The sequence below is a fragment of the Siphateles boraxobius genome, unplaced genomic scaffold (genome assembly GCF_051911475.1).
Source record: "Siphateles boraxobius isolate OS27281-9 unplaced genomic scaffold, OSU_SipBor_1 9, whole genome shotgun sequence".
In the NCBI taxonomy this organism is placed as follows: Eukaryota; Metazoa; Chordata; class Actinopteri; order Cypriniformes; family Leuciscidae; genus Siphateles; species Siphateles boraxobius.
The window spans coordinates 2,550,401-2,565,070 of NW_027509219.1; the positions used below are offsets into that span (position 1 = coordinate 2,550,401).

At 39.3% G+C, this 14,670-nt stretch overlaps 3 protein-coding genes across 12 annotated transcripts in view; 1 reads left to right on the forward strand and 2 right to left on the reverse strand.

Moving 5' to 3' along the window:
* The window catches only part of naa35 (N-alpha-acetyltransferase 35, NatC auxiliary subunit), a 287,987-nt gene that overhangs the window by 127,023 nt on the left and 146,294 nt on the right, over window positions 1-14,670 (reverse strand). The window lies entirely within an intron of this gene.
* Window positions 1-14,670, forward strand: part of hnrnpk (heterogeneous nuclear ribonucleoprotein K) — a 66,510-nt gene that overhangs the window by 48,523 nt on the left and 3,317 nt on the right. For 2 of the 9 annotated variants that reach the window (XM_077223820.1, XM_077223824.1), the window contains exons 1-12: window positions 5,094-5,186; window positions 6,176-6,285; window positions 10,295-10,392; window positions 10,472-10,528; window positions 11,161-11,204; window positions 11,881-11,953; window positions 12,534-12,647; window positions 12,722-12,850; window positions 12,932-13,248; window positions 13,346-13,438; window positions 13,818-13,871; window positions 13,997-14,052. In XM_077223820.1, the coding sequence (XP_077079935.1) occupies window positions 6,228-6,285; window positions 10,295-10,392; window positions 10,472-10,528; window positions 11,161-11,204; window positions 11,881-11,953; window positions 12,534-12,647; window positions 12,722-12,850; window positions 12,932-13,248; window positions 13,346-13,438; window positions 13,818-13,871; window positions 13,997-14,052 (1,093 nt within the window). In that variant the 5' untranslated portion in view covers window positions 5,094-5,186; window positions 6,176-6,227. Of the gene's footprint in view, window positions 1-5,093; window positions 5,187-6,175; window positions 6,286-10,294; window positions 10,393-10,471; window positions 10,529-11,160; window positions 11,205-11,880; window positions 11,954-12,533; window positions 12,648-12,721; window positions 12,851-12,931; window positions 13,249-13,345; window positions 13,439-13,817; window positions 13,872-13,996; window positions 14,053-14,594; window positions 14,608-14,670 lie in introns of those variants that run through there. The other 7 variants (XM_077223825.1, XM_077223828.1, XM_077223822.1 and 4 more) reach the window with 6 other exon arrangements.
* rmi1 (RMI1, RecQ mediated genome instability 1, homolog (S. cerevisiae)) overlaps window positions 1,569-14,670 on the reverse strand; it is a 362,517-nt gene continuing 349,415 nt past the window's right edge. Inside the window, exons 1-2 of one of the 2 annotated variants that reach the window (XM_077223817.1) lie at window positions 4,693-5,008; window positions 1,569-3,479 (exon numbers count right to left, since the gene is read on the reverse strand). In XM_077223817.1, the coding sequence (XP_077079932.1) occupies window positions 1,829-3,448 (1,620 nt within the window). In that variant the 5' untranslated portion in view covers window positions 3,449-3,479; window positions 4,693-5,008 and the 3' untranslated portion in view covers window positions 1,569-1,828. Of the gene's footprint in view, window positions 3,480-4,692; window positions 5,009-14,670 lie in introns of those variants that run through there. The other variant, XM_077223819.1, reaches the window with a different exon arrangement.

Genomic DNA, 14,670 nt, shown 5'->3' on the forward strand with positions numbered 1-14,670 from the left:
ACTGATATATTTTAAGTAAACTGAACTGTTTAATTGTTTTGATGATTGTTTTATGAAATTATTTATTTTAATTTTAGACTAACTTAAATTTAACTGAAACAGCTGGGATATCTATTTCCCAGCATGCTTTACCGATGGCACTCGAAAGGGAGAGTAAATGCTGAAATTAAGTGTAATTTAATGTTTTTTTGTGTGTGTAAGATTAATGTTAAGTGTGAGATTTAGTAGTTTTACCCCTGCAAGGCAGACAGGAGTAATGCAAGAAAAAAAAGCATAACTTACCAACATTTGCAGCAGGAATATGGTGCACATGCTTCAAATGTTCCTTGCAAAGAGAAGATGCTAATGTGAACGTTAAGCCTAGCAAATATCCAACATAATCAGACTCGGCGGTAACAGCACTGATGGTGGCATAATGTATCGATGAAATGAAGTCACAAAAATACTGAACTAATACATACAGTGATGTGAATAAGTTAGGCCCCCCATGCTAAAGTTGCCTAAAAAGAGGAATAAAAAATCATCTTTTGGAAATTGATCTTAATGGCTTAATTGGAAAAATGAGGAAAAATCCAACCTTTAAGGACACCAATTTTCTTTGTGTATGAATAATGTATCATAAATAAATAAATGTTCTTCCTTAAAATACAGGGTGCATAAGTCATTGCCCCCCTATGTTAAATTCCCATACATTTGAAGGAACATTTGAAGCATGTGCACCATATTCCTGCTGCGAATGTTGGTAAGTTATGCTTTTTTTTCTTGCATTACTCCTGTCTGCCTTGCAGGGGTAAAACTACTAAATCTCACACTTAACATTAATCTTACACATCTAGAGATTGGCATGGTTTTATTTCAGTTAGCCTAATAGCTGGTTTGATTTGCATTGAAAGATGATCTTATGGAAAGTGCCCCATGCCAATCTCTAGATATGGTGAAGGGTGTGTGATGATGTGGGGATATTTTAATTCCAAAGGCCAAGGGAACTTTATCAGGATGCATATTATCCTGGATCCATGAAATAACTGGCCTTTAAAAATAAAAATCTGCCTGCCTCTATGGGAATTTAACATAGGGGGGCAATGACTTATGCACCCTGTATTTTAAGGAAGAACATTTATTTATTTATGATACATTATTCATACACAAAGAAAATTGGTGTCCTTAAAGGTTGGATTTTTCCTCATTTTTCCAATTAAGCCATTAAGATCAATTTCCAAAAGATGATTTTTTATTCCTCTTTTTAGGCAACTTTAGCATGGGGGGCCTAACTTATTCACACCACTGTATGTATGTATATGTATACACGCACGCATGCACACACGCACCCACGCACCAATCACAATAAAATTGAAAAATACAAAAGAATAAAATTGCACAAGACGTTATACATTTAAATAAAATAAAATCTTCTGGAAGGAAGTTGGAAAGATTTCCTGAGTTACACCTGCACTGTTACTTAATATAGTAATACCTCAAATCACCTGGTTTACTGAGGAATAGTGTGTTAAGAAAAACGTTAAAACCTCTCAGAACACAGTAGAAAGCACATAGCAAAAAAAAAAAAGTGATGTTGAAATGCTTTATTATTTTTTACATTGATAAAATCACAGAAGACATTGAAATGTAAAACCCAAAAATCGAACAAAACAAAAGTATTTACGAAAAAGGAATACAATGAATTCTGAAATGTAATGTGGCATGAATTTTTAAGCCATTTTCTTGAGACTGAGTGAACCAAAACAATTTATTCCACTCAAATCACGTTGAAACAACAGACTGAATCAGTGCAAACACTGTCAGGTTAGGTTGAGAGAATAAGCAGCCCTTACTTCCTCCTCTCTTTTACTCTTTTCTGTAGTTCGGAGCATTCTCTGTCCGAGAGCGGACTGGCACTCAACACGACTCCTCTTCCCGTCGGATCCACCTGTACACTCATCATACAGCACATATCCACCAGCTCTCTCTGACAATGCAGGATCCCACTGTCTGACTCGCCACGTCTCGCCGGGTCTTTCCGCAGTTCTCGGACCTCTGTTGCCGAGAAGCCGATGAGACTGGTCAGCATGGCGTCAGACAGATCCACGTCCAAGTACCCGGTTCCGTCTGATATCGTGGCTCCCAGTTTCCACGCACCGCCAATGACGCGCAAATTTCCCACCAGTGTGACAATGAAAGCTTGTAGTCGTAAAACCTGAACCCTTACGGGCGGCCAACCGCATGCCTGTAGTGTGCAGAGGTACATGGGAACTGGAGCGTCTCCATCGCAACCAGAAGACCCACCTGTGTTTGTAGAGATGCTTGAAGATCCACCTGTGTTTGTAGAGGAACTTGCACCAAATGTATCCAGAACTTCTGGGCGTAAGGGTCTGCTTTGGTGAGGAGTTCTGGAGCGATAACTCAGAGGGTTAAGTTCTTTTGTTTTGGGATGGCTTGGTATATTTGAGTCAGGTTGCTTGATTTCAGAGTGTTCCTGAGTACTTGGTGAATCTATCGGGCTCATCACCCTGTCCAGCTCCTCTAACGGGATGTCATCAAAGTCCTCAGGGATGTAGTCCATCATATCATCAGCGGCGTTTTGCAGAACATCGTCAAAATTGTCTGGAATACTTCTGAAGTCATCATCTGGGATTTCATCCATGTTATCCCAGTTGTCTTCCCTGGATATGGGCATCGCTTGCGGACGGGGTTGCGGTCTGAATGAAGCTTCTGAAGTCACGCTGTCATAACCACTGTCAGCTACCTGATGATCTACCGCAGCCAGAAGCTCCCGGTCATCTGGTTCCTCGCCTTGTGGATGGTTCTCCTCAGGCAAACCAAGTGTCCCACAAAGCACTCTGCCTTGAGAGTACATCTCCAAAAGCTGTTCCACCTCCCCACCCAACACCTTCACGTTCTCAGCTTTCAAGAGCAACACCCCTAGACGTACGACGATCGGCCCGACTAGCTGTAGCTTCGTGCCGGGAGCCAGGTTTGTACTCAGAGCCGGGATGGGCCGGTATTCCATACCCTCCAAACTTTGCACTCCATCCGTGAGCTGCAACATCAACACACGCGTGGGCTTGGCCTCCCACGGCCTCTGCGTTTCCTGCGTAACAGCCGACACTTGATCGTTGGAGCGGTCGGTGCCCCGAATACGCTGTAGTTGAGTGTAGGCGGGCTGGCTGATGTCTAGTAGAGAGTCCATCTGAACACAGTAACAGCTGTCCAGTTCTGTCTTCAGCACCTCCGAAATCCTCTCGGGAAGAACCGGGTGGGCCAGATCTCGCAGGTCAGTCAGCAGCCATTGCTCCAAAACACGCTGATTCAGCTGCGACTGAGGCACGGATTCTCTATCCGCCTCCTCCTTTATCCAGTTCACACAAGCGTCCAGCCAGGCATGAGGGACTTGGACGTGCCATTCGGAGCGCAGCCATGCCTGGGTAACCTGGACTTCACCCACTGACATCCTCTCACTGTCCCAAACACTAGAGCTTTACCTTTTAAACATGGAAAGAGGCAAATGTGTATGATTTAGACTTTTTAAATTAACACATTTATTTAAACATGTTAATTCTAAGGCTTCCACATCCAATTATGATTAAATAATACATTTTATCTTAAAAATGTCATTGTATGATTTAAAAAAAATGCATAAAAATTATTATATATAGTTCCTAAGGTTTGGAAACATTACTATTTTGAATGTTTTTGGTGAACAGCCTACATTTATTTAAATAAAAATAAATTTATTTTTATTTGATTTTAAAAAGTGACGGTAAATATTTATTTAATTAATTTATTTTATTTAATTTATTTAAAGGCATGCGTCTCATCCACTGCGACAAATAAATATAATTATGAAATTATTAAAATATAATTTATTTATGTGATGCAAAGCTACATTTTCAGCATCATTTCTCCTCTTCAGTGTCACATGACCCTTCATAAATCATTCTAATATGTTGATTTATTATCAATTTTGGAAACAGGATTCATTGATGAATAAAAAGTTAACAGCATTGATTCAAAATAAATCTTTTCTAACAATATAAATATTTACCGTCACTTTTTAAAATCAATTTAACACATCCTTGCTGAATAAAAGTATTAATTTCTTTAAAAAAATAAAGAAAAATGCCGACCCCAAACTTTTGAACAGTAGTGTATATTGTTACAAAATATTTCTATTTGAAATAAATGCTGATTTTTAAACCTTTTTATTCATCAAAGAATCCTAAAAATCACAGGTTATAAAAAAACAGCACAACTGCTTCTAACATTGATAATACATCAGCATATTAGAATAATTTCTAAAAGATCATGTAACACTGAAGACTAGAGTAATGATGCTGAAAATTCAGCTTTGCATCACAGAAATAAATAATAAATGATAAAGTACATTAAAATAATATTTCACAATATTACAGTTTTTCTGTATTTTTGATCAAATAAATGCAGGCTTGATTAGCATAATAGACTTCTTTCAAAACTTTAAAAATAGTAATGCTTCCAAACTTTTGACCTGTGTGTGTGTGTGTGTGTGTGTGTGTGTGTGTGTGTGTGTGTGTGTGTGTGTGTGTGTAAGCGGAATTGTTATTATATTTAAATACTTTTTCGAAATAAAAAACACATAGTTAGCAACTTACTAAACTGCATACTATACTATACTGTGTACAACATTTGTATGTTTAGTTAAAGTAGATACCTTACCAGAAAATGAGTAACTCCACCTTTATTCCTGTGCAGGCTGCATGGTGTCTGATTTGAGAGCGCCACTTTGCTCTGATAAATGTGTTGCGATCATAACCTATAACATCTTTGCCTATACTACGGATTATCTTGTGACTCCCTTACAGCGACTTTTTGATATTAAAGTTACTGATATTGCAGTTACGTTTTGATACTTCATCTAAGTACAAAGAAATATCACAATTAGACTTATCTCATTTTAAAACAAAACTGTACTTTCCACGGCTAACTAGCCGTACTAATCATGAAAGCGGTCATAAATGATTGGCGTTTCAGTTGACCAATGATTGTCCGTTACGCTGCTGGAGTTTCGGTTATGCTGGGGTTTGGACCAATCAGAGCACGTTTCTTTTGTGGAGGGAGGTGCTTTCATTGGTCCGCGCTACATCGCCGTAGAAAGATAGATTTAGTGCGTCATTGTTTTTACGAAGGGGGAGTAAGACAGGAACAGGTCGGTAGGTACATTTCCTGATACAAAAATCATTTTATTATCGGTTTTACACAATAAACCAATATATAATAGTGTTAAACATGTTCATAGTTTTAAATTATCGATATACGTTTTCGTGCACACGGATTATTGTCGCAGTTTGCATTATTTTTTTCTTGCTAGACAACTAGCCTCTTCTGTGTTAGCTAAAGGAAGCTAGCAGTCCTAATAAGCTATTTCCTCTACTGTAATTTCCACCGTTTGGCATGCGTTGAAGAACGTGTTGGCGTTGTATATTATTTTTGTTTAGTTTTATTTTTCAGCAGAATGCGTAGTATCTACGAGTACTGCTTGTGGAAAAATACTTTATGGTAACGTTAGTTAGCAAGCTCGTTAGCTCACTGAAACTATCTATTGTTAATTAGCCAGGCAGGCAGCTGATTCCGTACAAGAAGATGGCGGCTAATCAATTCATTTAACTGTAATCCTGTGTTTCAAAGCACTGTAAGTTGCATGTCTAAACAACATCGTCAGGAATCATTCGGCGAATAGTTTGTTAGCAACACAGGCGCGTTCCGCCGTTCATAAGCCCTTGTGTTGCGCACAATGCTGTCTAGGTAACGATAGGCAGCCTAATACTTTTTGAGACACAACCCAATTGTAGGTTTGTTTTTAATGTTCTTTATAGTTTCTTGCTAATTTTAGGTATATTGCAGTACATTATTTTTCAGTTTTTTCAATACTGAAGAATAGCTGCTAGAACATTTAGTTTCAGTTCTGTTATATCTATATATATATATATATATACACACACAATTATTTTTATAATTTCACTTAAAATAATGTTTTTTTTTGCTAATCATGCTCCATTGACAAAGAGAAGTCTTCATTCTGATGAGATTCATAGAATGGTTAAAGGTTATAAAAAAGTAGTTTAGAGTTTTACAGTTGGGACTAGCATCCCATTAGATAATATACCATTTTCTTTCATGTACTATTTGTATTTTTCCTTAGGCATCCGATAGAAACGAGAGAGCTGTTCATCTCCGCTTGTTGTAGATAGATAATGGAGCCAGAAAACGACCCGCAGGAAGAGGACACTTACAGCAACAATGAGAGTAACGGTAAGATCCAGCCTTTTCTTTTAAAAGCAGTGTAAAATTAAAATGGAAACAATATGTGTAATGTTGTTATTGTCCACTCTTTTTTTTCAAAGAAAAAAAAAATGTTAGTCTTCATCCGATTTTCACAATCCAATTCCCAACGGATAAAATCCTGCTTTTTCTTGTGCAGTATCTGGTTTAACCTTTAACAGGGCCGTCCCTGACCAGTTTGCTGCCCAAGGCAAGATTTTACCTGGTGCCCATTGCATCGCAACCAATTCCACCACTCACCATTGTGTTCATATTCTCACTCTAGAGCTGCACGTTTCTGGATAAATTGAGAATCACTTCTTTTTTTTATATAGGGATTCTGAATAGACAACTAAACAAAATAACATGTAATTTACTAAAGATTCTGGAAAAAAGTTTATTGCTAGAGTCTTATTTAAGTCTATATATATATCATACAGTCTATTTATATTAATTGGATAATTTTTTTAATTCAATTTTCAATATATTGAATGAATGAATCAATGTCTAAAGCCCTATTCGAACATTAATTGTTTCTGATACGGTAATAGTCTGAAAAATCTTAGAATAAACAATGATATCATCCACTGGTGTGGACTGTGGATGCTAATATAGTTATCTTTATAGTTATCGTTCTTGGTGTGAACGGGCCTTAAAGGTGCTCTAAGCAATGTCGGGTGACGTCACTTCTTGTTGACGTTTAAAGTATTGTCAAACAAAACGGAGGCTAGCTAGACCCTCCCTCCTCCTCATTCGCGCACTAACCCCCCAAACCCGCCCCCAAACCCTACTTGTCGGTTATTGGCTGGAACAGTTTATGCTTTGTGGCGCGGGTTGCTACAGTTTGTTTTTGTTGCCGTTTGTGGAGCCTGGGGTTTCTGCAGGGAACGCGTTTATTTACAGTGTGTTCAGGGGACAGGCAGCTAGCGGATAGTGAGGAGATGTTTGATGTATTTGACAAAAATGTTTTGGCCTAAAATATGCGTGACATTGCTTAGAGCACCTTAAGTGTCCATCTTGAAATATTGCTGACAGTTAGGGGTGTGCCATATCATACCTTACACGATAATACCGGTATACATTTTTACATGATAAAAAAGTGTCATATCGCGATATCAATGATATAGCGACGCGATGACGTATGGCGCATTTACATTCCATAGCACGCACAACAACACCACCTGTCTGAGCGCGAGAGCAGCCTGTCAGCCTCCGATGACGATTTAGCAATTTCACAAACAGCTTGAGTGTTCAGCGGGGCTGCCGACGCGCGTCTTCTCTCGCGCGCGTTTAGGAGTCGGGACATGACTGAATGGTCTCTTGCACAATCGGGCCATCAGTGCATCGTAACTAAAGTTTATAATTTTCAAGTCTTCTTAATTCTTATAAGTTTAAACATTCAAGCGATTTTAAACTATCCAGTAAGCTACTCGCGCACTCTCTGAGAGAGTTGCACTGCGTGCATACATAGAGTACAGCTCGCGAGAAACTAAAGTAATTTTTCGCGGATTATATCGCTTTAATGGGGGGAAAAACACAAAATTGTGTAAAACTTCCGGTCTTGGTAAGTATACTCATAAACACAGTCGGTTATGTATAAAACGCATGTGACAGTGTGACAGACAGTATAATGAAAACAGCAATGGATCCGTGCACTAGCTGTAAAAGTGACAGCAGCCATAGGCTATGCGTCTGTCATTAATGTTGTCGTCAAAACGACAAAAGATAGCTTTAATTGTAATGAATGAGAATTATTAGCCTATGTATTTAATTTAATCAGGAAACAGAACTAAAAGACTATGTGTTATTTTACATTTGATTACTTTATTATGTTCCTGTAGTATTTCTGAATACTGGTGTTAGACCTGCACACATTTAACATTTAATTCAAAGATTGAAATCAAGCTTTGTGTTGTCTAAACTCTTAACAACAAAATTACCACATTGTAAAAACGCAATGAGTGAGCAAACATTTAGGCGAGATAAACATAAGAATTTTCAACAACAAAAAAAAATGTCTATATCGTCATAAATATCATTATTGCAAATATTCTTGAAATATCGTGATAGAATTTTGAGGCTATATCACCCACCCCTACTGACAGTATAACATATATCTTTGTTTACTTTATAAAAATCAGTAATAATTTCACAGCAAAAAGTCACGTGAACCACAACCTGTAGTGGGACATTTTTACAATTATACTAAAAGACCTTTTACTTGCTTAACAAAAAAGTCTGTCGATCAGATAACAGAAGGCATGCAGAGGAATGGTGTACAACAGGTTTTTAAGTAAATTTCTTTGATCATGTTGACAATTTAGAGGCCTTAGGAATTTGATAGCAAATATCATACAGAAGGCTAAAGTCGGCATGAAATAAATTCACCCTATCTATTTTCTAAATGCATGCTAGAGATTTTATTATAAACGGTTCATTCAAGTATGTTTCATTTTTAAAACGTTGTTTTGATCTCGTAAATTAATCAAAGTGTCTTAATTGGATCTTTCAGTGAAATGATGAACTTTTCTTATATGCCAAATTCTCCAGTCATTTGGTCCACTTAAACCTGTAAATTCGTGTTCATCTGCCTTTACCATGGTCTTTAACCCTGCTCCTGTCCTGGAGGCCTACTGTCCTGTAGAGTTTCGCCCCAACCCTAATCCAACACACCTGAACCAGGTTCAACCAGCTAATCAAGGTCTTCAGGATTGCTTAAATCAAACAAGCTGAAGCAGGTTGAATATAAACTTTGAGGGGCAGTGAGCCTCCAGGATATTAAAAACACAGTAACTTGTTTTTATTTGTAACCAGTTCTATCTAATAACTTATTTGACAGGACTGTTAAACAGGTCGTAAACTAATGAAGATGGAGAATGGGAACGCTGTGTGTTCAGGCTCTGGCTTTCTTAGAGCCGTCAAAATAAATGTCTGCTGCACTGTCGAAATAAGTCACAACAACGAGCGCATTCACAAGTCACTTCAGAGTTTCTACTGGCTGTGTGAATGCAACCAGGAAAGTGGCCCTAGGGGAACATTTAGTTCTTGGGTTAACCACCCTGGTGGCTAGTTCCTATAACTTTCAGCGAAATTTCCCAGAACAATTTGTTACAGGAATTTTTTCCCCCCAGAAAAAACCCTGTTGCTGTCTGTGTTTCCATAGTGGTCTACAGTACCGTAAAGATTAGGCAAATTAGTCCGGTGACATAGGACTGCGCACTACTTTCTAGTTCCTGCTGGATTTCATTCTCTGAGCTTAATAAAGCCTGAACCATGTCTGTCCATCGGTCGTATTTTTTAAACATTGTTGATTCGAATAGCAAACAACTTACTGCACGCACCGCAACAGACTTTTAAAAATGGTGGTTGGAATGAAATGCTGCGTGAACTCAACCAATCAGCATGTTCAGCACCCAAGTCTCACCCCTGAAAGTTCCTAAACTTACAAAGTCCATGCTGACGAGGTAGTACTTTTTCAGAGGGGCAAATTTTTACCCGGAACTTCATTTAGACCCTGGTCGAAACACACAGAGTACAAGCCCACAGTTCATGGGGAAAGTTCCTGCTGTGGAAACGCGGCTTAAGTTCCTAGAACTACCCGGTTCAAAGGCCCTATTGAGTGCCATGCCCAGATCTCAAGATCCAATGCATACCCTACATTTCCCCGACCAACATTTTTCTTTTTCGATAATGTTGCACTCTAATGCAGTTTTTCTTAATCCTATTCCTGGAGGCACACCAACACTACACATTATCAAACACACCTGATTCAACCCACCTGATTCAACCCACCTGCTCAATAGTAGAGATTCCAAGACCAGAAATATATGGGTCAGATAAGAGAGACATCCAAAATGTGCAATGTTGATGTGCCTCCAGGAACAGGGTTGGGAAACACTGCTCTAATATATGTCACAATACAGAAGAAAAGATCTGTCGCAAGGTCCGGTTCATTGCAACTTTTATGTGATAAATGTACGTGTTGCGAATGCCATTTCAGGTAAGCGTTCTGCTGAGGATACTGAGGACGACATGCCCCATAAGCGATCCCGAAATTCTGACGACATGGTGGAGCTCAGAATTCTGCTACAGAGCAAAGTAAGTCGCTGAGTTTCACATCACTTCGGAGTTTCGTTTCTCCTCTTGTACCTCAATGCTGATTGGTTCTTCTCTGCAGAATGCCGGAGCGGTGATCGGAAAGGGTGGGAAGAATATTAAAGCTCTGCGCACCGATGTGAGTACTCGTTTGTTTAGTTTGCACATTCTCACTCTTTCCACACACACACACACTTTGGTAGATGGAGCTCAGATGTCTGTAGAACTGGGTCAGAATATGCTAATGCTAGTATGTATAAAAAGCAACAGAACACTTTAAACTCATCATCCAAGAAAAAAAAAGATAGATTTTGTGGAACCAAGGCAGTTTGTGTTACGAAAACAGTGCTGTGTTATAAACACCCCACATTCTATTGTACTCTTTAGTTAATTGAAGAGTATATGAATCTTTGACACTGGCTAAAATAGTATTTGGCCTAGTACATATTCTCATAATCTGTTCCTCTCCTGTTCTCCATTCTCCTCCAACATTATGAGAATTGAAAGTCACACTGAAAGTGTTTCCAATTAAAAAATGTATTCCTCTTCCACTCCCTCTCCCCTTTTCCTTGTTTTTTGTTTTTATTTTTCTGTTCATTTTTGGCCAATTCCCATATTCCGGATCAACTCGTACCGCCCACCTGCGTTGCCGCCTGACCTCCTGACTCCCTGGTTGGCCACACCCATAATCGCGCCCTTCCTATTGGGCGGCTTACTTGATTGACATCCGTGTGCTTGATTGCTCTGGGTACTTGGCCCCGCCCCCTGCAGTACAATGCCACTGTGTCAGTCCCAGACAGCAGTGGGCCCGAGCGGTACGTGCCACCTAGATACTCCAACCTCCAAGTCATATCAGCTCTGTTACTGCCAATATCAGAACTGTTTTAACATCCTTAATGTACAAACTGCTCCCTTTCTGCCATGAAACATGAGTATGATGCTGCCATGACGATCAATATGAATATAAAATACTGTTGTCTTATTTTCAAATGCCTTTTCTGTCATGTAAGGAAGCCCTTTCCCACCCTGTTTCCCTCTCCGACTGGGAAATGTCCTCCTTCCACAGTTTTTCATTTTAAAGGTTTCTTGCTAATACAAGGCTGAATTTGGTTATTTATGGTGAAGGGGCAGTGCAAAATATATTTTCTCCCTTTTGTCTGTTGCATTGTTTTACTGTGGCATTTGACTTTTAAACTTTTGCTCTTCTGCTTTTTCTGCTTCCACTTTTTCACCCCTCTATCCGTTTCATATCTGACCTTCCCTGTATCTTCACGTTTCAGCAACAGGAAGGAGCTTCAGTTTGTTTTTCTTTGTTTTCCTGTGTTCTCCACTCCCCTTTGACAAAGGAGTGCATGACTCTCTTTGGGGTCTGGGCCCCCTCACATTTAAATGTGCTCAAAAAAAGCACTGACCGTTTTCCTCAGGCTGTTTGTGTGTCTAATATACGCTCTCTTCTCTCTTCTCGTGGAATGCAATTCATTACATTGACAGAATCCTAAGCGTCAGTGCTGATATTCCCACGGTAGCTGAGATATTGCTGAAGATCATACCTACTCTAGAAGAGGTGAGTTTTTTTTCACAATTCATGAGATGGGAGTAGGGGTGGGTGATACATATTTATTTTTGAGCCCTGCATGGGCCCCAGACTGGGGGTGTACTAGCAGCCACAAAACAAGCAAACAAAACAAAAAATACACAGAAGCCTGAATGACTTGTCATGTCATAATGCTTTCATTATTACTGATCTCATGCTTGACTTGATTTTCGTCCCATTATTGGATGTGCAATTTTTAGAAAAATGTTCATGTTACATATTTTGGTTGCATTTGTAAGTTAATAAAAATGTAACTGGTTGTGTAAAATAGGCATATAATATCATAATATAGATGTATCAATCGATATACCCCCGAATCGTAATCGTTTCACAGAATTTTTTGAGGTATCAGCAAATATCGTACCGCTGGCTATGAGAATCAATATCATATCGTGATGAACTGTTCGACTTAGACCCATTTTTTGACCCAAAGTATATTAAAAAATATTGTCATTTACATAAGCCACCCCTGGATGAGAAGTTGCACATTCTCTGAAGCTGTTACTGTATACTTAAATGGCACTTCTGATTCTCTGATTGGTTGGAGCAGTATCAACATCATAAGGGGGTGGACTTTGACTGTGAGCTGAGGCTGCTCATCCATCAGAGTCTAGCTGGAAGCATCATCGGCGTGAAGGGTGCCAAGATCAAGGAACTTCGTGAAGTAAGACACTAAGATGAGAATTTTAACTATAAAATATGAATTTTATAGCGCTGATCAAAAAACTTCTGTTCTAGAGCACCCAGACCACCATCAAGCTCTTTCAGGAGTGCTGTCCTCAGTCCACTGACCGTGTGGTGCTAGTGGGGGGCAAAGCAGAGCGGGTGGTGCAGTGCATCAGGACCATGCTAGAGCTCATTGTGGAGGTCAGATCGACACATCATTTGACAGTGCTGTTTGTCACGGTGTTGTAAGACATGTTTCTCATTACCTCTCTCTCTCTCCAGGCTCCCATTAAAGGTAGAGCTCAGCAGTATGACCCCAACTTTTACGATGAGACCTACGACTATGGTGGCTTCAGTACGATGTATGAAGAGCGGGGCCGCCGGCCAATGGGAGGCTTCTCTTCTCGGGGGCGTGGCAGTGGAGGAGGCTTTGATCGAATGCCCCCCAGTGGAGGTCGTGGTGGCCACCACATGCAGAACAGGAGAGACTATGATGACATGAGTCCACGCAGGGGCCCCCCTCCACCCCAAAGAGGGGGAAGAGGAGGGGGTCGCCCCCCACGAAACATGCCCATGGGACCCCCACACCACAGGAGAGGGTGAGTCACTTCAATCTACGTATATATTTATTCGGTTGAAATTTAAAGACTGGAATACACTACATGCCTTTTGCCTTGATTTTCCCCTTATTTGCAGTCTGGACAAGTCAACGCTAGTTGCAGAAAGTCAGAGCCAGTCTGCAGATTTTGGGCAGCCGGCGATGACGGGCTTCACAGAAAAACGCGTAGCGTATGAAGGGCACAGAGTGTCATAGGATATCACACATCTTTGATATTTTGAGCCGATTATAGAACATTCGTGCATGGAGGCGCAGGTTTCTGCACAAGTTTATGTTCGGAACAACTTTAAACTAGTTCAAAGTTTGAACAACTTTGACGTGAAAGTCTGTTAGTTTGTAATCCTCAGTTGTTTTGTGTGATGTCCAGTTTTTCAATAACTGTTAACTTAAAGTTGTGTAGTGTATTCCAGCCTTAACATAAATAGGGTCTAAAAAACTTTAGAATGTTTGTTTGGTTTTTGCCAAGAGTTTTAATTTTGGTTTATCGTAAAGTATTGATTTATCTTCTTGTGGAATAATTTTTTGGATGCTGTGTTTCTAACTTTACAGCGATGACCAGTACTCCTACAGTTCCCAGCGTGGCCACATGGAAGAAAGACGGCAGTGAGTTCTTCAGTTGTATCAGTGCTGTTCAAGATTTCCCTTGTTATCAGCTATAATGCTTTCTTGTGTTGTGTAGCAGTTAATCATTGTATGCCATAATTGTCGATTTTTCTTTTTTGCTCCAGTGGGGAAAGACGAGGACGCAATGATCGTTATGGAGGCAGCATGGTCAGTATTCAGTGTTTTTGCAATTTATTATTTAGTTCAGTTTCAAGAAATGACTCAATCTACATTTAAAAACCACAGGCCATGCCAATTAGTCACAATGAAATATGGCCAATTGTCACTTATTAAATTATTATTACTAAAAGTAACTTAAAATCTGTGCACATAATTTTAATTAAAAAATTGCTTGCTTGCTGCCACATCACTTCAATAAGGTTGTCAAATGGACAGATGAGTTTCAATTCTCCAGCAAGAATTTTTCGGTCAGATTTACATAAAACATTTGCTGCAATTAGTAAACTACAGTGATCCAATAAATTCCAGTTTGACAAAATCAAATACTGCCCTACACTTCTTTTGTCTTTTGAGAGGTCAAAATACATATACATATCTTATGTACATCACAATTTCCATTTCATGCTGACTTTAATTTTTCTTAGCAATAGCATCTAAAACAGCAGAGTAGCTTGGTGCATTGGAAATAAAGAGAGGGATGCATTGTTTTCTGTAAGTTTGAGGTTTTTGATTCTCACCCTTCTGTTCTCTCTTGCTTCACAGAATGATGGATATGGTAAGTCTTTCTTTAAATGTTTTATTTCTTTGCATTTGAAATATATTTTTTTTCTTGAGGAAA